The following is a 26103-nucleotide window of genomic DNA, read 5'->3' as shown; positions in this document are numbered from 1 at the left end:
TTTGAGGTTTTCAATGCTTTAAGGATTTGCTCCAGCAATAAATAAATTAATCCACAAAAAGCTATATCTTAATACGCATTCTTATTTTGATCATGCTGTGGCTGTTTAAATTACTTTTACCAGAACTAGCCTATAAACAACATTATTTACCTAAACCTCTGTTGTGAGGTAAACTTTCACAACATCATAAGTTTTGATAATTTTATTTAATACTTTCAACATTGATGCTTCAACTGTGACAAATTGTAATGGAATATTGTTGATGTTTCATTATCTCTCAAAAATGCACAAAAAATTCATATAAACCCTATTCCAAAAAAGGTAAGGTATACTAGTTGTTGTAAATGAACAAGCTTACTCACAAACAACATATTGAAAATTGAGAATATCATAATATTCTAACTCGATAATTTTCACAAGCTATGTTTACATACTCTTTTCTCTATTGTAGTTGAATTGCATTCTATTGCATTGTGGCTAAACTTGTTCTGGTTCAAACACAAAAATACACCAATTATTCATTTTAATCATCCAACTTCCATTGTAATCTGGTGGGAAGATATAACTTTACATTCTGAAACTTAATGTTAATGGATCGCACAAGCACTGATCAGCTTAACTCAAGTGTGTGTGTGTGTGTACACAGTATTAGGAAGTGTTGGATTTTTACCTCTATTTCAAAAGAAAAGGCATAGCTACCAACAAAATTGAAGAGGGTCAACAATATTTCAACATTAATTTTAAAATATCATCATGTATTTCCCACAATGTCATATCCATCAATGCGATTTTTGATCACAATATATATACATACAAAAAATATATGATTTTTTTTTATAATATCAATACCAGTAATGACAAATACACACATTGTTAATTAAAGCATACATGGTAGATAAAAGGAAGGAATTTAGTGTGAATCCACCTTTATATATTTTTGGAAGCTGAGTTTGATGATTGTAAATTGTTTACAAAATTGGAAATAAATTATACACCACACAAATTTACTATATATAAATTACATCTTTTGTCAACAAGCAAAATTATTGGCTCAGAGAAATTACTATTCATGATTTTAATCTTAAAATAGCAAATTGTATGCAAAACCTTTATTATTGCATATTTATCAACATTTTACAAGCCTAAAAGTAGGTTAATAGAGTTGAATACCATACTCGGCGTACAGCTATGAGCGCTCACTGGCTAAACCCAGGGGCCCTGGAGCTTACAGGAGCCCAGAGGAAACAACAGGTTTTACAATATGTTAAAAAGGCTGAAAACATCCAAGGCCTCGAGCGTTGCAGGGCCACTTAGGGTCTATGAACCAGGGGCCTCAGGCCTCTGTGTTACGGCGCAACTGACCTCCTCAATAACGCCCATACCGTAGAACCTTATCCCCAATTCAGTACTTTCTGCCACCAAAGCCCCGACCACCACCTTACTCTTTTCAGAATCCTCTTCACCTCAGTCCCCCTCAAAAAACACCCCATAATAATCAAATTGAGCAGACAGTGTTTAGAGCTGGCTTGTTATCAAGCTTAGCTTGCACAAAAAACTCAGCGAAGACTTTGGTGGAAAAAAAATTAAATTTAATTATTTACAATTTATGTAAAGGATTTTTATTTGTTAATTGCAGTTGATAATTACTGATTTGAAATACAGGTTGTATACTGACAATACAGACAAGAATACTGTACTTATACTAATTAAAACAAAACTAAAAAAAAACGTTAAAGCACTTTCCCTAATTACACACCAACAAGTCTGCAATTAAATATTAATTAGAGATCAGCTAAGGGTCAAACAGTTCACATCGTAAGCTTGGTCACATAATAAATATATATATGTTTATCCAAAGGCAAAAATTACAGAAAAATTGACTATTCTGTGGGTGTCAGTGGCTGGATCTCAATGGAGATACAAATAAAACACCAGAGCTTTCGGGCAACACTACAGTAGCCCTTCCTCGGTTTAATATAAATGTTATACTTATAGTATATGGTTAAACAACTTTAAATTCACATACTGTACTACTAGTCTATAAACGCCTTGAAGAAGCATGTCACTAAAATTTATGATATAAAAAGCTATTATTTTTAACCAAATATGAATGAAAGAATCTAAAAATAAACTTGAGCACATACAAAATCTAAAAATAGACTTCAGCACATAAACATCTAAAAATAGACATACATGGGATGATGTGTGAACTAAAAATAGAAATAAGTTCATAAACAAACTAAAAATAGAAATATTCCTGTAACAAACTAAACAGACATAAACAAACTATAATCATCTTCCTATTAATATAAATCATTTATAATTGATAAATAAAAAATATACATATCATTGCATCAATCGCATTGGACACTAAAATCTGTGACATCATCATGCATTCAGAATCTAATTTGAAAGTCTTAATAAAATTCTTCATTATCTTAAATGATGTCTTGATCTAAGTTCCTTAACTCCTCTCTCAATTTATTAACAGCTCCCTAATACTAACTGCATTTTAAATTATATTTCTATACAAAAAAACATAAAACACATATGAAACTTTAAACATATGGCTCCAAAAACCTAAAGTGCTGTGAATGTTGTTAAAACTAATTAGGTTAAAATAATATAGTGTGGCTGGTGAGATTAGACCGCTGGACATCTTACTTTCATCTAATATAGAGTTTGGGAATTCCCACAAGAATGCAATACATTGGGAATTCCCACAGGAATGCAATACATTGGGAATTCCCACAGGAAAGCAATACACTGGGAATCCCCACAGGAAAGCAATACACTGGGAATCCCCACAGGAAAGCAATACATGGGAATTACAAAATAATGATCTTCATTTCAATGTAATTAAATTATCATATCAAGCATAAAATGCCAGGTTCGAATCTCAGTTTTTAGCTTTTACTAATTCTTACAGATAAATTTCCTTATCTAAACTCACAGTTTACAAATTGATTAGCTTCCAGTATATCAGTGGGTGGTTTGGTGGTTCTCTGCCTGCCTGTATGCAGAGTCAAATCACAATGACATCTTTCCACGGTGGTTATGCATAGCACTAGTAGTTTTTAAGATTTCAGATATTGTATTACCGGGCAAAAACAAACAATGGAATGCTAATGTGTAAAAAATATTCTTAAAAATAATACTATGTTTTTCTTTTTAAGATATAAAACAAAATAAGTTGCGATGGTGCTGACAAACACAAGGTGAAGTAGTGGTTAATTATTGTAATAAATAATCACACACAAGCTAACTAAAGTAAACACAAGTGGATCTTGTTATCAAAATTAAAAATTAAAGGTCATAGGTTATATATAAGGTCGAAAAAAGTAGTGATAGGTCCAGTTTACAATCTGTAAAACATTTGCAATTTAAATTTTCAATTTCAAATTTATGTTTTTTGATACATTCTGTGGGGAAGTGCGGAAAGAAGTGTTAGTACATTATTATAATACCAAAACATGTTTAATTTTCTCACTCGAATTCTAAAACCATCCAAAATGACAAAAATCAATCGGAACTGGTCCCAAAGATGACCTTTCTGACCTTTCATCAAAAACTGATCACTTTGCATTATGACAAATAACCTTCCTTCGAGAAGATATTAAAAACAATTTATCAATCAATCATCATGATTAGCGCCCTCTACCTATGTTTCTTATCTTCACCGTTGACCGCTAGTTTCATCATATCACTGGCTACATGTGTGTGAGCAGAACCGTTGAGTGCACCTGTGTTGTGATTTTTCTCTAACTTCTCTTCGGTCACTTTTGTTCTTCGCTTTGGTGTGGGTAATACTACAATGACCGTTAATGCGGCAATATGTAAAAACCAGTACATTGAACTGAAAAACATTAAATAACAAATATACGAGTATGTTTATTTGAAATGCAAAATCCAGTAAGAATTTTTCTTAACGAAAATTGTATATAATATTTTCAGTAATTGTACCATATGCCTGTCCACTTTTGACAATTGGTATCAGAGGCAAATTATCTACATCACACATGATCGCTTGTAGAAATTACTTTAAATGATTCACGTCATGAAATTCTTAAAGACACTATTAAATTAACTAGTCAACCAGATAACATCAAAGTTTTGCGAACAAGGGCTCCTCAAAAATCTGTTCAAAATTATTATTTAGTACATAAAAATAACCTAAAACATTGTGAATGGCAATAAAATGAAGCTTTCTTGTCCATAGGAGCATTGTGTAAAGCTGTCCTCTATTAAACTAGTTTGATCAAGAAAAAGTGGTAGTCATCATGTCTATACATGGGCACATCACATTTTTTTGTCACATAAAGTTTGATAGTGTAGACAGAGCATTGGAGTGCATTCTCGCGTTGATAAATACTCGACATGCTGCAAACGCAAGCGTAGATATGAATAGCTGCAAACTGGCTTATCTGATTGGCCGACAGCAGCTTTGTAAATTAAACAGAGAATAAAGTTATTACTTACTTAAAGTAATCTATTGTAGGTTGTAACCTAAGGAAGGTGAATGGTGCAATAAAATAAGCAAGCGTAAGATGCGTAAAAAACCATGTTATGACGTCGTAAAACTGCTTCATTCTCACAGACTTCAAAAAGTATGGACGAACTGAATATCGAACCTGCAGAATAAGAATATTTTTATGTTTTTAATTCATATTTGAGTACAAAAAATTATTAATACAGTAGAACCTTCGTTTTACGTACCCTGATTTTACGTTCCCTTGATTTTACGTACGCTTAAATGACCGATGACGTCATCATTTTCTTACATTGAGGGCGCAATTTAACAACAACAAAGCACAAAGCCATGGCTGTGTGAGGAACTCATGTGCATTCCCCTACAGCAGCGACTGTTTTTATTGATAGAAAATACAAGAACATTGATATTTTATTTATAAAACTTTATTTAAACTAAATCGCACAGCCTGTATATACTGTACTTAGGCCTCACATCTTGCTAGGCCTGCTATCCTGGCCTAGATTAGTCTAGGCCTAGGAAGGGCCTAGCTAAGCTAGTGACCAGCTGCATGCTGTAGGCAAACACGGCAGCCTTTTTAGCTACGATCTACGTATTTGGGGGTCAATTTAAGGTCAACCTTGATTTTACGAATCCCTTGTTTTACGTACGCCTTTCGGTCCCGTACCGTACGTAAAATGGAGGTTCTACTGTAATTATAAAATAATAATAACATACCACCTGAAAGACACTTATTTTTATGCTAAATAGGGTTTATCGCAAATAGCGTGAGCGATTCATGATGGGAAGGAATTGGGAGCAATTCTCATCATGCATTGCTCATGCTATTTGCCAGCCTAAATTTATTAGGCTGTGAATAAATAGGCCTACATTCACTTTTCAAGACAATCCCTGAATTGAATGCTTTATAAAGATAATCCCTTACAGTCCATCATAGGATTGTCATTATATAAGATGCAGGTATTATAAATATTGATATATATTTATTTTCCAACGCTTAAAACATTGAAATTATTTACAGTATTTTTAATAAACCTTTATTTATTATTTGATTCAACGATTTACACATAAGTAAACTCTTTTAAGATGATCCCTGGATCATTAATGTGGGGTTTCCCATTTTGTTCAAATTGAATAGAGTTTACTTTATGTATTGTCATTTTTGGGCCTAAAAGTACAGTGTCAGCAGCACTAATCTGCCTTAAGTAATGCTATTGGTAATTATAACCTTTCATTAAATGTGGCTCTCATATATAAATAAACCATGTTTCCAGACACTACATTACTATTGGGTACAAACAGCAGTTGGTCTGCATAGAATTATCTCTTAAATTGTGAAACTTGCATATATATATATATTCCAAGCAAAAAAAAAAAGTAGACTAGAATCATTTTGGCAATTGCTAGCACACTATGATAGTGTCATTTCTGGCCAACTAAAGGTTCCATTTATCATAAATTTTACGTGCGAGAGTACCATTTCCGACTTAAATACTCAGTGTGTGATTCGCTCGATCTGCCACAAGACTATTTCTAAATTACATTTCTGCCCACACTGTTGAGAACCTCTGAATTATGCTATCAAAGGGACTGAATCTACAGTACATTTTACCTATTCAAACCAATATTCCATTAGTGGCAGAAAGATACAGTAAATTAGATCTATAGAAGCCAATCATGCCTCACCTTTGACCCCGCAGCACTGAAAAAGGCAGCAGACAGGAATGTAATAAAATAGCCGGGATAGAAGCCATGCCAGAGAGCCGACAAGATGAAGGTGAAGAGACGCTTTTGAAAGGGAACTCGGTCATAACAGCAATGACGTAACCATATTGAACCAGTAATGTTCCAGTTTTCAATTAATGTCTTCAAACTAGTTGCGGTCTGGAAAAACGTGAGAAAAATATTTGAAACTTTTGAACGGATTCTAGTTTAAAGCTCTGTATACACTATCAAACTTTATGTGACAACAAAAATGTGATGTGCCCATATATGGACATGATGATGTCATATTTAAGCATATCACTACCATATTTGTGCACATTACATTTTTTTGTCACATAAAGTTTGATGGTGTAGACAGAGCTTAAGTGTGCAGTTTTTAATGTTATGTCAGTTTGGGCGACCCAAAATTAATAGTAAAACTGCTCACAAGCTTCATTTAATATATTTGTTTCAATCAAGACAAGTTATATACTGTAAAATATGTTCAAATTCATAATAAAGCTAATGAGAAACAAAAATAAATCAATTAGTTTCCGGGTTCGAATCTCGGTTGGGGTGACTTTTTCTCATTCTCACAGATTTCCTCATCTTATCGTTTCAAATTAATTAATTAAATTTCAGTATATCACCAGGCGGTTTAGAATTAATCTCCTATGCCTAATGTGTTTATAATATATATATATATAGCAAAACTAAAAAAAGTATATTTACTTCAAATTCAACGATCTTGACGTTTGATATACCATCCCATACTGGTCGTCCCTTTTTATCGTAACCAGAGAAACCTATTCCAGCTGCATTGTTAATGGCATCAGCTGAAAAGACAACATAACTATTATTATTTATTGCAGAATGTGTTATTTAATTTAATTCATTGCAACTCTATTTTAAACACAAGCTTTTAAAAAACACTATTTGTCAGGGCTTAACAATTTTCTTGAGAACTTTTTTAAAGAAAATTAGAAAATCAAAATCATTAGGTAATATTTTTACTCACCAAATACCCAACCAAGAAAATATTTAGACTTTGCAATTTCAATTGAAAGTAATAAATAGCCAATCTTGTATAAGAATGAACTATCATTCATGTGGACAGCATCTGTACACAAAAAAAACAAACAAGTTAACAAATATAATATATACAGTATTTTATAACTTTTATAACTAGTTTGACAGAAAAGTGTGATGTGCCCAAATATGGTAATGATATGCCCAAATATGGTACTGATATGACATCATCGTATTCATATATGTGCACATCACGTAAAGTTTGATAGTGTAAACAGAGCTTAACAATAACATCCTTGTCAAATGCAGGAAACAGAAAAAACTTGATGTATTTTGATGGAAAACATTTTTATTTTAAAAAAACTAAATGTGTTTTTAGCACAATCAATGGTTGACGTATTTATTTCTTGTATACTTTAATTTTTTTTAATATTTAGGCAAATTGGCAAGGATAACCATAAGCGAATTCATTTACTATCCTTCTTAAAGGTGGTAATCCCGTTGAAAAGACAAACATATGCACAAGATTTAATATAATTTTAAACAGACAAAAGAACTACTCTTACAAAGCAGATTCAAATGGCATTTTCATGTTGATCTTTTAAATTAAATGTTAGCACATCGATTGGCTAACAAATAATTCTCTCACAAACCACACAGAAGTATTTTTTTTTAATTTAGTCTAGATAGAGATGACTTCCTTCCTCAATTATCTCAATATCAGAAACTGACCTTATCATTGTGAATATGAAATGTTTCTAAATACACATTTACCATTTGTTTGGAGCTCAACAAAAATATATACAGTACATTTTCTATTTTAAAGGTAAACATAATTATATGCAAGTATGATGTGCCGATATATGAACATGATTATGCCATATCAGTACCATATTTGGGTATATCCAGGCCTTGTCTTTTTAAAATTATAGGTGTGCTACAAATTGCACTCCTCAATACATTCAGAGATGCTGTAGGTGTGCTGTTTGTAGTTTACAAAATTTAAGCGTGTTGTAAATCGCACTCCTCAAGGGCAGTTTAGGAGTGTGTTAGGTGAGTGATCGTAATCGCTCGCCTTAAAAGACAAGACCTGTATATCACTACCATATTTGGGCACATCAAACTAGTTGATAGTGTAGACAGAGCTTTAGATTTCCATGAAGTAAAATACTCAATCGAAATACAATACTTGAAATAGAAGAGTTCACCAACTGTCCTTGAATTGATCAAATTACTGTACTAATTACAGTTTCAATTCAATAGAAATAACAGATAAACAAATTTAGCTGGTAGTAAACTTGTATGAACTGGCAATTTCTGAATCAGTAGCAGGATTTGGAAATAGGGAGGGGGATGGGATGTTGGAACAGCACCTAATGCTGAACTTTGAACTTAAACTAATGTTCTGTCATTTTCTGGCAGGGGGTCGTGAGAAGAGAGGGTTCCACCTATATGTATATCTTGTATAGCTGGTAGTAAACTTGTACAAACTGGCAATTTCTGAATCAGTATCAGGTACAGGATTTGGAAGTAGGGAGGGGATGGGGCTGTTGGAACAGCACCTAATGCGAAACTTTGAACTTAAACTAATGTTCTGTCTTTTGCTGGCAGAGGGAGGGGAAGGGTGGAGGTGGAGAAGAGAGGGCTTTCATCCAAGTATAACAATTATTTTTTTACATTTCATGTAAGACAAAGTGTCTTTAAAATAATAATACTAAATTCACTTACCCACATTTCCCCAAATGGGAATCTTTGGAACTAATATTACAAGGACTAGAGCAGACAAAACAGTTATAAATAGCTTGCTAATTACTGCCCACTGAAAGATGAAAATAAAAAAACAATAAATCAGTTTGAATAAATGTTTTATTAAATTGAACTTTTAGTTGGTAGGAAATGGTTTGCTAATTACTGCCCACTGAAAAAGGATGAAAATAAAACAACAATAAATCAGTTTGAATAAATGTTCTATTAAATTGAACTTTAGTTGGTAGTTAGGATTATGGAAGAATTAGTTTGAACTAATTCCTGCATTGTAGGAAGAATAAGCAGAATCCTTAAGTTAATACCTTTTGATGTTGACCAAATATTGAACGTAAAAAGCTGAATTTAACTGCACTATAATATTTTCCAATTGAATACTGAATTAAATACTGCAGATAGAATTAAAGATTTGTTTAGGGTTTTTTTCATTTTATAAGTGAAAACATTATTTTTTTTGATTTTTTTCTACAGAAGTGATTAACTTTATTAAAACTACAAAATGACCTAAGTCTGATTTAATTAGTCTTCATTGTTTATGTTTTTGGGGGACAATACATCTTTAAACTTAAAATAATAATTTTAATTTTTCTTCATGCAGTGTTCACATAGAAGATCATGTTAGCAAAGATCAAATTAAATTTTGAATGTAGCACATTTATAAATCATGTATTTATTTGTACACCCACAATGTACACTTGAGATAACAGCAGCAGCTGCTTTTAAATTATTCACAAAATTTATAATTACAATTAGATGAAAATCAGAAAAAAAAATTACTATTTACTCTACAAATAGATAGTCTCTTTTGTATGGAATACTAAACAAACAACCAGTTCTGTACAGTAGTACGACATTCTGCAGATAGCTGGAGACACAGTACAAACAATGCGTGCTGCACTTGGCTGACTTGGACAAATCATTTTCATTTACATAAAATTGATCAAGGATCTGTAATATCTAGTTTCAGCTCATACACTTGTATGTTACGAATATCAGTTTATTAACAACGTTGTAACATTAACATGTTTCTTTATTACATCATTCTAAAGCTCTGTCTACACTATCAAACTTAATATGTGACAAAAATGATGTGCCCATATTGACATGATGATGTCATATCACTACCAGATTTGGGTACATTACACTTTTTTTGTCAAATGTAGTGTAATGTAGACAGAGCCTTAGAACAGTGGAGGTCCCAGGATTTCCCTAACAAAGTACTGTAGCTAAAGTACATGCGACATGAGAAACAAAAAAAAACCATTTAAATTGCCTGCGTTGCGTGAAAATCAAGCTTTAGGGTTTCCTTAAAATAGGAGTATCCCAAAGGAGGCTTTCTACTATTAAACCAGCGAAACATGGTATCAGACGAGTACCTACTGTAGTTGACAAAAAAGTACTGTATATAACAGTGTACAGTACATTCTATAACACTATAGCGCAGTGAGCGTCTTTTTTTTAGACAGATGCTTGCGCTTTACAAATTTCCATTATTATTATTATTATTATACATTCTACCAAAGACACAGTGTTCTGAAATATTGAGTTTGTTTTAAACTGCTCTACCTGGTTTGCTTACCATGCAATATATCAATTATTTATATTGATTATAAATAAATAAGTTTTAAAAAAAATGCTGCTGATAAATTAAAAATCATAATGTTAATGTGCAATACAGGTATATGACTCGTACATGTACAGTAGCATCAAAAACAATATAATTTGCTATACATATTACAGTAATTACATTACTGTTTATGTCTACTGCAGTGTAATTTACTTTTTTCTTCTAATGTATTTTATTGTTATGCTGGCTTTATTGTAATATCATCATACAGTAATATGGACAAAAAACTATCTGATGGAATACAAAAAAAAATAAAAAATCCAAGCTATGTATAAACACGGAGGAATTATTTAGTAATATAATGTAATTTAAGATTAATAGAAGATGAAGTTCCTTTTATGTTAATTTGTCTTTTCTATACAGAAATCTTAGAACCAAATACATTCCGAAGATTTATTGTTCATTTCCTTATAAATTTAAGCTCAAACTATTAATTAATAATAAAAACATTGCACAAGAGGTAGCAAGTTTCATTTTTATGGCCCACGAAAAAAGAAAAAAATATTATGCAGCATATATAGATTAAATTTAGCTTTTAATTGTAAAAAAAGGGCCTGAGATTCAGATTCAATTTATTAAGTCATTCATACATAGTATGATAATTGTTTTCTTGGCAGAAAAACACAAGCAAAACAATACACACATAATATTTACATTCGTGATCAACATGGAACTACTGCAACAACAACAACTGATCAAGCAATATAAAATACAACAGACCTATCTTTGAAGCGCTAGGTAAGAATGAAAATTTATGTCTATTTGTTTGTATGTTTGAATAAAATCCCTGAAAAGGGAATTGAAATAATAAATCCTCACACAAACAAATTAACCAGTTCCAGATTCCGTAGAGTAGAATAGACAGGTTGTTCCCACCTGTAGTGGAATAAGCAACAGACAAGGGACAAATGAATCAGTGAAGCGATTTAAGCCAAATCCAAAAGAACAATCTGAACAAAAATCGCTTGGCAGCTTCATTTGTAATACAACCAATGGTGATAGGAATGAATAGCATGTGACATTGTGATAGATAATCATACGATACGAACTGAACATATAAATAAACCACAAAGAAGTTCGTTCACACAATCAACAATGTCTGGGGGTCATGCATGATCAATTAAAACATGTTTTGTGTGTAAATGCGGGGTAAAAACACTTGTATTATGCAAGTATATTAACAATTTTTTTTAATAAACCAAAGGCCAATTGATTGTAAAGGTTTGTTTACAATATCAAACAAGTTTGACAAAAAAAGTCTGATGTTCCCATATACTGTATGGTAGTGATATGCCTAAATATGGTAGTGATATGACATCATCATGTCCATATATGGGCACATCACATTTTTTTGTCACATTAAGTTTGATAGTGTAGACAGAGTTTTATACAATCTATACACTTCATCTTGTTTTATTTGGCACAAAGATAAAGAAAAGGATCAGTGTGAATTCTACGGCAGCTAGCTACTGTAATGTAAAGAGCTTTAAATTATAAAGAAGCCCATTTGAAATCATAAGCAGCTACTACTAACAGATTTTATGTTAATCTCAATGAGCTTAGGCTAATTAAACTTGTTCGTTCTTCTCTATACTACTACATTGCTAAGTAATTTCTTTTTTATTCATTGACCTATGACCTATAGAGCTTATAATATTCACAATAGTGTGTGCTCTTCTTTTTATTTAAGGTACAGTAAGCTGTTTGGGATCATTCTGAAGCCAACATTTAATGTAAATTTACATTAGATAAATAGCCCTTTCGAACTTAAACTTCACGTTTCATTGTTACACACACTGGCACTCATTAAATACACTGTTAGTATACTCCAACTTTTGAACACCCCTATTCAGGGGATATCCCTACTCAAAGGACAACAAGGTTCAATATTTGAACACCGGACAATCCCTTCACTGCTATGACAACATTTATTTACAATTACACACTGACACTCATCATGGAGTAATAATATAGATTACTCCATGCACCCATTAAATAAACTATTAAGTATCTTCTCCTTTTGAACACCCCTACTCAGGGGATATCCCTATTCAGAGGCCAAATTCCGGAAAGAATGTAAAATATTCAGAGGAAATCCCTATTTGTTAGGTAACCAAATTGTCCTCTTAATAGGGGTTCTACTGTAAGCATCTCAGTCCAATAAGTGGCCCATAGTAGACGTAATTTTCCAAAAAAAATGTACTGTATTAATATTGTAAATTCTTAAATTTCACGTCTATTTAATGCTATCCTTTTACTGTATGTACTCAATACTGCACCAATTACTCAATCAATCCATGACTATAGAACCCCAAGCTCCACTGCTAACTATGACATCATTCATTTTAATATACGTGTACATACTCTAGTGTTTATAGTAAAATGTCAAAAAAAAATGTAAAAGTCACCCATGGTTTAAAGGTAATAAGAGAAAAAGACAACACGTACCTTCGATGACGGATCATCGTATATCACTGTGATTTCACCCTTCTCATCCCTTATAACTTTGCGGAAATTTGAACCCTCAATAAAATTAATGTACTCTGTGAAAAAACACACTGGCCCTGCTAGAATACCCGACATACAAAATATGTAACTGTAGAACTCTATTGGTGAAGGAACCTGCCTGAAAAAATGTAGAAATAACACATATAAAAAGGTAAATAAAAACAATAAAGTGAAACAGCCAGAAAAATTAGCATCTTTCGGGCAACATTATTATATTATTATATTTTTATTCCAAAAAGTTTATATATTATAGAGTTTATTTTACACATCGAAACTGATGATTTTAATAATAAATAGACAATTGCAGAAAATGATATTGCTACCAGGCCATATAATGAAAAATAATATAATAAATAAATATAAAAAGTATAATAATAATAATAATATTATCCGCGCTTAATATTATTACCACAGTCAGTTTTTTGGATCAAACACGCATGGAAACATACTCCCATAATGCAGTTAGTAATCAGCGCAAAGTTGTGTCTTAACCGGGTTCCCATTTATACACCTGGGTGTAGAGAGGCAAACGTAAGTAAAGTATCTTGCCTAAGAATACAAGCAATGCAGCGAGAGTTGGATTCGAACCTTGACCTCACGATCAGTAGTCCAAAGTCCAACACACTGCGCCACACGCCCGAACGTATGCATGTTCCTGTGTTTGAACCAGTAGTTAAACTAGGATTTTGTAGGCATACAAATAAACATATAATATTCAAGGGATTTTGTATTCATTTTCACCTTCTACCCACTTAATAATGTGGGAGTGAAATCTGCAATAAGCAAGTTCAACAATTGGAGTTAAAGGTCATAGGTCAGGTCATATTGAGCTTAAGTTAATTACAATACTCACTTTGTAAGCATTTTCTTTTGAATATCATTAAGCTGTTCTTCATCTTTTGTCATACCTGTATAATTAAGAAAAAAAGAACTGATAAACAGAATAAAAAAACAATAGAGGAAGATCAAAGGTCAAATAAGTTGAACTTGAAAAAAAAATCAATCAAATTTCCTCAATGGTATGGTAATTTATTCATAAAACAAAATAATAAAAACATGTGTGGTCTCTGGAAAGATTCTTTATTATTAGAATTTTAGCATTGTTTTATTTGACATTAAAAGGTTAGTAAAAGAAATATGTGATACTGTATATTATTATAGGCTTTCATAGAAATGATTTAGAAGTCAAATGTGTTCGTTATATATAATATTACACAGTATACAATTATTTCAAATGTTTTACAAAACAAAGTAGATTAATTAAAATCTTGTTTTAATTATTTAATAGTAATTGTTAAGAGACCAATATATATCCCTCTATTACAATAGAATTTTTTATATTTGTATTTTAGTCATTGTAAAACTTTATTAAGCAATTTGTTTTAAACTTGTAAACATCCAATAGACTATATATTGTAATTTTTAATGATTTTGAGCATTTTTATGTATAATTATTTGTTTACATTCATTCTTGGAGTAACCGGCCCATATCACACTTTTTTTTGTCAAACTAGTTTGATAGTGTAGACAGAGCTTTACATCCCACCTTATGAAGCCTCTTTATAACCACATAGTACATTTAATGATCATAGCTTTTTAGGACATTCTTGGTTAATAATTATTATGCAAGCATTTATACAAAATCTAGACAACATTTGACACAGTAATATTAATAAGAAAAAACCTTCCAGTAGCCTCATATTATTAAAGCACATAAAATAGTTTGCAACAACTATGAAATTATCAGTAAGCATTAAGCTGTCTACACTATGAAACTAGTGTGATGTGCCCAAATATGGTAGTGATATGACCAAATATGGTAATGATATGACATCATCATCATGTCCACATCACATTTGGAAGGCTTTACACACATTAGGAAGGTTTACAACAGAGAATAAATCTTACAGAATGTTGGTCACAATAAAACAGAGGTTATAGATACGTTTGAAAGGAGGTTTATATGTGTGTGAAAAGAGGTTTATATGTGTTTGAAAGGAGGTTTAGATGTGTTTGAAAGGAGGTTTAGATGTGGGTGTTTAAATGGAGGTTTAGATGTGGGTGTTTAAATGGAGGTTTAGATGCGTTTGAAAGGAGGTTTAGATGTGTTTGAAAGGAGGTTTAGATGTGTTTGAAAGGAGGTTTAGATGTGTTTGAAAAGAGGTCTATAGAATTTATTTCAAAAGGTTTACAGTAAGACAATTCAAACTTGTCCAAGAACAAGAGTTTTAGATTTTCATTGACATGTGAAATGGTTTAAATTCAGATAGCTGTCTACACTATTAAACTAGTTTGGCAAAAACAAGTGTGATGTGCCCAAATATGGCTGTCATATGCTCAAATACGGTAGTGATATGACATCATCATGTCTATATATGGGCACATCATATTTTTTTTGATAGTGTAGACATAGTTGTACATGTTATTTAAAAATAAAACCTAATGAAAAAAAAAGGTTGATGTCATTAAAAAAGCATACCTTCATGCTCTTGTAAGTAAATTTAGTATTAGTAAAATGTACTTAAGATATATCATTATTAGTGGTATAGCTATTTTATGCAGGTAGTATAATCAATGTTAGTCCTTACCATCGTGTATACTATAACCTAAACTTCCCAGCTTCATTGTCAGCATCATTAGTGGTCTAAAAAAAAAGAAGAAATTAAGTACAAATTGTAAAGAAATTCAAAAATATTTAATGCTATCAGTATGTAGTTCAAACGTTTACATAGTAAAATTAAAGATGTATTGTTCCCCCAAAAACAAGAAAAATGAAGATTAATAAATAAAATCTGACTTTAAATAGGACATTCTGCTGTTTTAATAAAGTTATTCACTTCTATTAAAATAACCCCAAAAAATAATTATTTCACTTATAAAAAGGCAAAAGAAACGTTTAAAACCATTGTATGACAAACAATTTAAGTATTTTTTGCTTTAAATTTACATTTTTTTCAAGTAAAAATTTTTTTTTTATCCAGTTTTTGGTCAAAGTCAATAACTATTATGTGACATTAAAATGGCATATTAAAAAAAAATTGAAAAAAAAATTGTTCAGGGGTACAATATATCTTTAACAAAACAAATTTCTAGTTTGTATGGTTTTAATTTGCATAAACTAACAATAACATCACATTGAATACAAGAAGATCTAATCAAAATATAATCTGGCAATCTCGACACACATAACTAATTACTGCATATCATGCATTTCGATAATTATCAATACTACCGTATCTATATTTTCCCGTATGTTTCATAATTTTTTTTGGTTACACACATTTTGTTTTTAGAGTATAGTTCAAATTAACAATTACAATATCCCTATTCTTTTGTACACAAAAGTGTTTCATTTTCATTTATTCAAACATGGAGGAAATACTTCCATGTTCATAATAACATTTATTTCTTTTACTGTAAAATAACAGATTAACAAATTAATATAGGAAATTTTTGTTTAAATGTCTTTTGGTGTTTTTTATTCACTTCAGATTATTAATATTATTTTATTTCCTTTAATTTGTTCATTTTCTGGGTACCAGATATGGTAACATTATCTTTATCATCAGGTAAACTACCTTTCAAATATTTTTTGTTGTGATTTCTGTTACACATTTTACATTTTTGTACATTTAATCAAATGTTATACTGTAGCTTGCTTTCTTTGATAGTTACAGTATTTATGGAAATTTATATGCATATAGAAGAGTATAACCCACCCAATATAATCAAGATTAAAAACACCAAAGTTCTGTAATTGGTGGTAAAGATGCACCCCCGACATGTACACCATTGAAACGACAAAGACATAACGCTGTACAATGGTTGGTGATATCGTTAACATCATAAGGTAACATATTGATGCATCAAGCAGCATGTGTATTAAACCACTCCTGAAAGAAAAGACAAGAAAGAGGAAAAACTGTTGTTAGTGAAAAACTAGAATGATATATTCCATAAAGCTCTGTCTACACTATCAAACTTTATTATATAACAAAAAAAAATGTGATGTAGCCATACAGTATATGGACATGATGATGTCATACCACTACCATATTTAAGCATATCACTACCTTATTTGGGCACATCACACATTTTTGTCAAACTAGTTTGATAGTGTAGACAGAGCTTTAGTTGTACCATCAACTCTCTCAAATATGGACCTTGAATGTTAATATTTATTTGTACACATAGACACACATTGATACAGATACTGTACTGATTATACATACATAGAATACATACATGGAAATCTACTAATTGTAACTCTCGACCAATTGAATAAGTAATTAATTAAGAGAGTTTATTTATTTTAAATTTTTTTATTAATTCTATTTATTTTAATTTGATTTTTATTGTTACATGTTTATGTCTTGTCATGATGTATTTTTGTGAGGGTGCCTAATGATCTGCTTCAGCTGGATGGACCACTCTCGTAAAATATTGTTGAAATAAAAATAAATAAAATAAGTAACTGAGATGTATTTAGATTGAGGTCTAGCTATATTTCTTAGGTCATTGTCAATGACCTAAGAAATATATATATTTTTAAACAAAATTTGAAGAAAAAGAGGTTTAAAATATTTTTTTTTTATGGGGTGATTTGACATGGAATGACCAGAATTTTCCCTGACTTCCACCACCCCCAATCCTTCACACCCCTCCCTTTTGGATCCACCTACTATTACTGTAATACATTGTCAATGACTGTACCAATCTAGGTTATGATAATTAAAGTCACATGCATCAAGTAATAATATTAATGCAAAGTTCAATAATGTATTTTATTAGGAGATACTGTATTCCACATACTGTGTTTAATAACAAACAAGATATTAAAATATTCAAGTCTTATTGATATTTCTGTGATTGATGGATTTATTGCCAGACTACTCGTGAGCAATTTTATGAGTACCATATACATGACCAAAATAGGTTAGCATTGATGGTATTAGAATCTGATTGTAAATCTTAATGCTGAGCATGAAAATATTTCTAGTATAAACTACCTATAAATTACTATGATCCAGCTTAAGTTATACACTAGTTCAGATGGAGACTCAACAATTCCAAAAAGATAATACATTAGTATTTTACTAATTATTATTACTACTAATATTCAGAATTAGAATTGGTTTTGAATGATTAATTAGTTTGATACCCAAAATGCATCATGTATGAAAACATTTCCTTTTTAATTTGAATATGGACCTGTTTGTAGTCCTGGTGTATTTGAGCCTAAGCACTGTATATGATAGTTTTACTGTTCACAGTTAATTTTTCTTGGTATTTATATTTGTCAAGCTTAACTGGAAACTGAGAAAATTTGGATTAGGTGTTCCAAGGACCCACGGCAGCCAGCGGTGCAGCGCCTACCTTTCACATTAACTGTTGGGTTCATACCTCACACACCTCTAGCTAGCAAAATTACCATTAAATACAGAAGAATTAGATACTTCAAACAGTATCTGAAACTTATTAATATACCAACCTTTTTCATTTAAAATTATCATGATCCCACAATGCAAAGTCCAAAGGTACACATAAAGGCCAATAATTAAGCAAACTGAACAGTCTCCATACATTTGCATAATTAATACAACTTCAACAGAGTCATTTGAAAATTAATTATTGAATTGTAAATACTAGCTACAGTAATACTAAAACCCTTCTTTGCAATACACCTCTATTAATGGGACACTTTCCTGTGAAACATATGTGAGCCAATGTTGAACACTATGGCCAACCTCTATTCAAGGGACATTCCTATTAAGGGAGCACACGCTTATGTTGGTGTTCACTTAATAGGGATTCTAGTCCACTATTTTAATAATGTACACACACAAAATAATTTTAAAAGATGTACTGTAACTGTACAAAACACAAAGTATGATTTACAGTACACAGATTATTACACAGATAAATAAAGATCCACTGGACCAAGCCATCAGTGATATGATAGCTTTCCAACTTAAATTAAAATATAATACGGACAGGAATGAATGATTACAGTAGTTATACTGGTATAATAGGAGCTCTACTATAATGTTTGTCTATCGTTTTACATAAGAATAGACAGCCGTTCACGCAAAACGAACAACACATACAGTATACAGTATTATCTCTGTCTGGTTGCACAGCTATTTCTACGCTCTTTATTCGAATGAAATCAACTCTAATCTCAGACAATGGAACTAAAGCTCTATCTAAACTATCAAACTTCATGTGACAACAAAATGTGATGTCATATCACTACCATACTTGGCCATATCATATTTAGGCACATCACACATTTTTTTGTCAAACTAGTTTGAGAGTGAAGACAGAGCTTAAAGCCTGACCAGTCTAAGCCTAAATAAATTTACAAAGCAAAATCACTTGTACTTAATGCAAAGATAACTAATAATATATTTATTATGCAACACAATGTGTGTAAATATAGGCTGAAGTGTGGGGATGTCATTAATAATAATATTTTTTCTCTGAAATCCGACACTTTTATTGAAGTATTAGTAGTAGTACTTAAACTAATTACTATTATAGCTACTGTACAGTAGCCTGCATAGGTTTTCAATTAAAATACTGAGTGATTGCAGTGCGTCCATCTTATACTTACCATCCAAATGCTATAAACGCCACTATAGTTCCAACGATTATCTGTGCCAAATGCCTTGTAGTGGCACTGGTTCTCCGAGGATGTAGAACCCATCGAAAGAAGTATGAGAATGCCAAGGCTAATAGCTGACAAAATATAAAATTAACCTAAAAAAAGAGATGAGGTCAGTTAGGGTTAAAGTTTAAGTTATAAAAACAAGCGTGCCTGGGCGACATAAATTAAAAAGAGAACCGATAATTTGTATGCACTGATGATTGATTTTGTATTGTCAAATGAGAAGGGGGAGGGGTTGTGTTCTAATTAAACCTAGATGGTACGTCATATGAATGAACAATGGTGTGTCAATATCTGTCACTTTACCACCCACCATAAGATGAACAACATTGTCACTGTAACTGTTTGTCAAAATGGGTGCGTCATGGTCATCTAAAGGTAAATCACTTTTTTTTTCAAGGTATTCATAAGGTATGATGCACATTATACAAATGACGCACCTCTCCGGGGGTTGTATAGTGGGTCATACAATTGACAAGGTCTGACTATACTACAGGGCCTGTACTTAGCCTAGTAGTGGCCCAGAGTAGTAGATAATGATAATTATTAATACTAATAGGCTACTAAAACTTAAAAGCATAGGCATCATTTATTTTTTTTAATAAATTGTTTATTGTTTTTATTTACTCATTTTCAAATGACCGACTCAATTCATCTTCAAAAAGACTTAATTTCTACAAAATACTATTTTCATTTTCAATAAATAAATATCAAACAACAAAATATGTTATCATTATTATGAATTACCAAACACTATGTTTTGTTCAATTAATCATACTGCATCATTCATTCAATCAAACCATGAATATGATCAAACCACCAAATAGGCTAAATCATTAATCAATCTGTTTTGTTTATAATTATTAATAATTATTAATAAATATTTCAATCAATAAGGATTCTAGGCAAATGTAATCCATGTTGTGTTAGAATGAAAAGTAAATATCTTCTCAATTTCACTGCCAAGTATCTAGATTCTTGATAGAATTATAACAATTGGGCGGGGCATAAAGTTTAGGCCACCATGTGTCGACGACTGCCTTCGCGAGGCTCAACGCATTTCTTCCCGACAACAACGATCTTATAAATCTGAACCTTTAGCTTACGCCTGGATGATGGCGGTCGAAGTCCAAGAAGGTTGCATTAATGACAATATAAATACTTACTACTACTAAACTTTAACTATTCGTAATATATATCCAACTTACCTCAACATATCTAAGCTTAAATTTCACAGAAATTTCCTTCAAAAATGGGATCTCGAGCACCATTTTCGCTCGTAATTCATAATCTTCCGATAATCAACTAGTGAAATCAAGCATGGAGGAGCGGTTACCACACACACGACACTACTACACACACACACACACACAATCACAAGATAATTATTCAAATGAATTGTAAAGTTCGGAAATGATCGTTTCTGATTGGTCTCCCGTATACTCTATTAACCACGCCCAATGAATGTGGTTCGATTAGTGTTTGTTTGGGAGGTGGTGGTGGTGGTGTGTAGTTTTGGGTGTGCCTTCTTGGTGCTTTCTTTTTTTAAAAAGTCTTGAAAGTCAATTTTAAACCAGCAGTTAGCTCAAACCATGGAGGAAATATGTATATTTCCTCCATGCTCAAACAAATTCATTCAGAGTCAATACTATTTCAATTAATTTTAGAGGTCTTCCAATATACGGGGATTCTAACTTTAAAGATGTATTGTCCCCCTGAACAAATAATTTTTACAAATATTTTTGTTGAATAGGCCATTTTAATGATACATAAAAGTTATTCACTTTGAAATAAAATTTGATCGAAAAAAAAAATTATTTACCTGAGAAAATCGTAATTTAAAGTAAAAAATAGTCAACCGGAAGTCGGTTGGCTGGCAGCCAGCTGGCTTCCGGTTTAATGTAACCCTTGACCTGAATTAGCTTATGAATTATGCATATTGTATGATTCTTGTGCGTGTATGTGACCTCTAGGTCATCACAAAAAAAATACGACGTGATATATGGCGAGACGACGATGTGGGAAAGTTCTGTAACAAAAAACAACTCCTATCTTGAAGAAAAGACTATGGCTAGTAGGCCCTAGCAGATTGGTAAGTAAGAACTGTAGTTTCTATGGTGCAGCTTTGTTAGTTAGTATAGGAAGCCTAGCTAGCCCATTACAGCTGTACTGGCTATCTAATGTACTATCCCCTATCTATTGTGGCTAGGCCTAGTAGTAGCTAGTCTAGTAGTAGTACTAGTAGTAGTACTAGGCCTAGTTGTAGGCCTGAGTGAGGGTTCACCCTGAGTGAGTAGCAGGCCTAGCTAATACTAATAGATACAAACTTGTAAGCCTTATTAATAGTTATTGCCAACCTAGCTTTAAATAGGATTAGGCCTATAACATTCATCTGTGAGCATGGAGTAAGGAATAAGGTTTTAGATGGAGGTATAAAAATAAAATATTTTATACCTCCATGGTTTTAGTAGTGTGAATTTTGACACCACCAACTCGTCTTATTTTTAGTATAATACTATAATAATAGTCCTTTATCATTATTCATATCACTTTTCATTCATTTTAAAACATTTAATTTTCTTTTCTATGTAGAGTTTGTGATTTAAAAAAATTATACATAAGAGCAGCGAAACTCAAAAAGCGAAAACTTGTGAATGGCTGCCAAAAATAAAAAAATAAGGTCACCACCAGGGCCAGGAGAGATTATGGTGCTTGGTTTTTCCTTCATGATTAATTAGATTTTAATGCTATATAAATTTGTGAAAATTGTAACTAGGCCTATACTGTACATCCAATAATGTAATTATTTTAGAGAAAATTACCAAATAATCTAAGTTAAATATTTTTTGGAATGTGTACTTTACAGTACTTTAGTACCGTTATGTTGAAAGTTCTTCCAAAGCAATAACGTTCAAACTAACATTCACACAATTTTTTATGTACATATTTTAATAAAAAATGTCTTTCTTTTAATAGGTATTAACACACTTGAATGAACAATATGAGCAAGTAGTGGAAAATGGTAAAGAAATCAACACAAAATGTGGTAGCAACATTTACAATATTTATTTGAACGTTTCTTACTATGACACTTTAAAATGGATGAACAATCACAGAAGACAAGCTATTGCTGTAATGCCACAATCAACACATCAATTAATAGTTGAAAATAAATTGTCAACAATAATGCAGAAATTCAATGAAATATACTAGTAATTAACTCATTTTTTACTGTACTGTAAATCTTCACACATTAAAATTATGGAGATTTTATCTCATGTACTGTAGTAGTATTTTTTATTTATTTAATGCTGTATACAAATGTTATTGCTCTAATTATGAAAACTATACAACATTTTAAAAGCAGGAAAACAACCAACACATATGCCGAATGCTTTATGATAGTCATCCAATATTTATCTTGTGTTCCACTACCGAGTCTACTGCCAGTTGCCTTTATGCAGTATGGGTGTAACGTCTGTTCCAGTCAACATTAGCTTAAGTCTATAAATTGAAAAACAATGATGTATAAATACAAAAGTCAAATAGAAAAGTTAAATATTTCACAATTTATTGCATACATTTATAATTATTATTTCTGTACATGAATCTGAAGTTTTCAATTTGGGGTACTAATGTACAGTAGGGAATCCCTGAAAAGTGCATCTCCTCCCTCAAACAGGCCTAATCTAATTACTAGTGTTTTCGTTTTGGTTGCTATCAACAACAATCTATTCTACCGTCAACTTCTTTGGTACTGTATGCTGATCATTTTCCAAATGTTCGTTTTTTGTCATCAGTTAGTCTTTTTTTAGACTGTAAAATTAATTCGAGCTCCAAATGTATATCAATGGTACATCAACATAGTAGGCCTATTTCCTGTAGCTAGTTGTGGAGTGATGGCTTAGCTAGGTGAGTACGATATATAGGACCTAGCTAGGCCTCAAAGTGGGTTCCGGTCTACTTTTCTGACCCGATTATCTGCCTGCCTACAGCTGCTGCTACACTACACAGTAGTAAACTACAGTACTAACTAGGCCTAGCTAATAGGCCCTACTACGGATGCTAGTCAAGTCGCCCCATCGCAAAGTCGCCCCATACAAAGTCGCCCCTTACACAGTCGCCCCATCGCAAAGTCGCCCCAAAACAAAGTCGCCCCGACACAGTCGCCCCATCGCAAAGTCGCCCCAACGCAAAGTCGCCCCATCGCAAAGTCGCCCTATCGCAAAGTCGCCCTATCGCAAAGTCGCCCTATCGCAAAGTCGCCCTATCGCAAAGTCGCCCCAAAACGTTAACAAATAGTTTACAAGTGCGTAAAATGTCGCAATGATACACAAAATAACACGGGACGTGTAGGCATAAAAGGGGAAGCCCCGCCATGTAGTCTCAGGTCACACGATCGGCACGCACCCCCATCATCAGAGAGGAAGCCCCCGACTAATCACTCCGCGGTCGCACTAACGTGCTAGCTTACCAGAGGAAACCCCCGTAATTACTCCGCCGTTGTCGCACTACAACGCACCATCTGAAGATGGGGAAACCCCGCCGGAGTTTTACAATGATATCAGTCGCGTTGAAATCGGTCGCGTTTAATTTTGGTCGCGATAAAATGATGTTATACGATCTAGATTATTTTTACTTTGGTCGATGAATATTTATTATTATTATTAGGCCTATATTAATAATTTGTAAACATAGTTTAAGATTATAGTATTATCCAGCATCATTATTTAAATGTGAAATATTTTATAGGAAACCGTAGGCTACGTCTGTGTCTTTTATTTTATATGCAACAAATTACGTAAAACAATTTATTTATAAACATTCAGTTTACTATTATATACAATGAACATTGATTGTAAGCCTGGAAAGGCAATCCCATCATTATATCCATTATAAAATTGCATCATATCACCACTATATGTCGTAAATGATGACGTGCGTGTGTGTATTCGTCGTACGTCCGTGTACGTATTATTCCGTGCCTCTTCACTGTCTTGTTTAATTTAAAATTAAATAAACACCCGATATGAGGATATTTATTAGGCATGATAATTAGAATGTTCTATAACCAAAAGGGTTGAAAAGAATTTCTTCAGTAAAATTATCATTGTGCTGTTGAATAAAAGGCGACTCGCCATCTGAAACATTCTCTGAAACCAATCGGAGCTGCGCCTTCTGGTATCTGTTTCCTCACAGCTGCTACGTCTTTCTGCTGACCGTCGGGGATTCCCCTTTTAAAAAAACACGCACACGATACTGTACGATGGTTTTTCCATGGTCAAAATGTAGCGTTTTAATTTTACTAAAATACCTGCATGTAAAACAATCATATCGGCGATGAAATCCTTTTTTTTTTCTTCATTTTGAAAAGTCATTATAAAATTAAGACACATAACTTGTCAATAAATGCAAAATGATCAATAAGTAGCCTATAACACTCATTGTCTTACAACACTGTTAATGTTATTGTTTTAACTACTGTAAATCTATACGAAGGCCTACTACTGCACATTTATACATTTATTATATTATCCTAAAAAGTTAGCTGGTATCCACGCGTAGGTTGAAGAAAGATTCGTAATTGTGGCTCTGGTAACTAATTTTAAAATCATATTAAATTAACATTTTCGAAACTATAAATCAGGGATAATCTTTTTAGAACTTTCAAACAAGGGACTATTTTTTTTAATGATTTTTAAAAAGCACATCACTCCATTAAAACCTGTAAAATAAAAATTAAAACACAAATTATGTATATAATAGGATAAACATTATAATGTATACGACATTTAGCGCGACCAAAGTAACAACGCAATCGATATCAAACGCAACCATATGATTAAAACAGTGGGCGACTTTGCGATGGGGCGACTTTGCGTTGGGGCGACTTTGCGATGGGGCGAATTTGCGATGGGGCGACTTTGTAATGGGGCGACTTTGCGATGGGGCGACTGTGCCGGGGCGACTTTGTTTTGGGGCGACTTTGCGATGGGGCGACTTTGTATTGGGCGACTTTGTATGGGGCGACTTTGCGATGGGGCGACTTGACTGGATCCCCCTACTACTAACCCTAGATAGTAGAAGTAGGCTTATATTATAGCCCTAGCCTAGATAGCTAAGCCTATAACTATACGCCAAAAACGTCTAGTTTGCGATATATAACTATTATAGGAGGATGTGTCATTCATCTAAAATAGAATTCTACTTACCAGCAGAGCTTTTTACATCATACGATCAGGGAAACCCCAGCACTTTCTTCCGTTCGTCGCACATGCTTGTTTATGTGGTGAACAGATCGGATCTCCCCTG

At 32.4% G+C, this 26103-nt stretch overlaps 1 protein-coding gene and 1 long non-coding RNA gene across 2 annotated transcripts; one reads left to right on the top strand and one right to left on the bottom strand.

The window, feature by feature from the left end:
* Positions 1–215: 215 nt before the first annotated feature.
* LOC144839947 (membrane-bound glycerophospholipid O-acyltransferase 2-like) lies at positions 216–21130 on the bottom strand. The gene is made up of 12 exons (XM_078695539.1): positions 21000–21130; positions 19738–19883; positions 16841–17014; positions 15710–15765; positions 13975–14029; positions 13062–13239; positions 8951–9041; positions 7212–7313; positions 6926–7029; positions 6176–6373; positions 4480–4631; positions 216–3856 (listed from the first exon to the last, which is right to left on the bottom strand). The coding sequence occupies exons 1-12, from the start codon at positions 21060–21062 to the stop codon at positions 3658–3660; spliced, it is 1518 nt and encodes a 505-aa protein (XP_078551665.1). The 5' UTR covers positions 21063–21130; the 3' UTR covers positions 216–3657.
* Positions 21131–21813: 683 nt separating this feature from the next.
* On the top strand, positions 21814–23069 carry LOC144839896 (uncharacterized). Its single transcript, XR_013611797.1, has 3 exons — positions 21814–21883; positions 22384–22499; positions 22768–23069. It is a non-coding gene; the product is annotated as an uncharacterized LOC144839896 (long non-coding RNA).
* The last annotated feature ends 3034 nt before the right edge of the window (positions 23070–26103 follow it).

Source organism: Antedon bifida, chromosome 4, assembly GCF_963402885.1.
Source record: "Antedon bifida chromosome 4, ecAntBifi1.1, whole genome shotgun sequence".
In the NCBI taxonomy this organism is placed as follows: domain Eukaryota; kingdom Metazoa; phylum Echinodermata; class Crinoidea; order Comatulida; family Antedonidae; genus Antedon; species Antedon bifida.
Note: the sequence above shows the minus strand (reverse complement) of the source record. Positions and strands in the feature narration are given on the sequence as shown.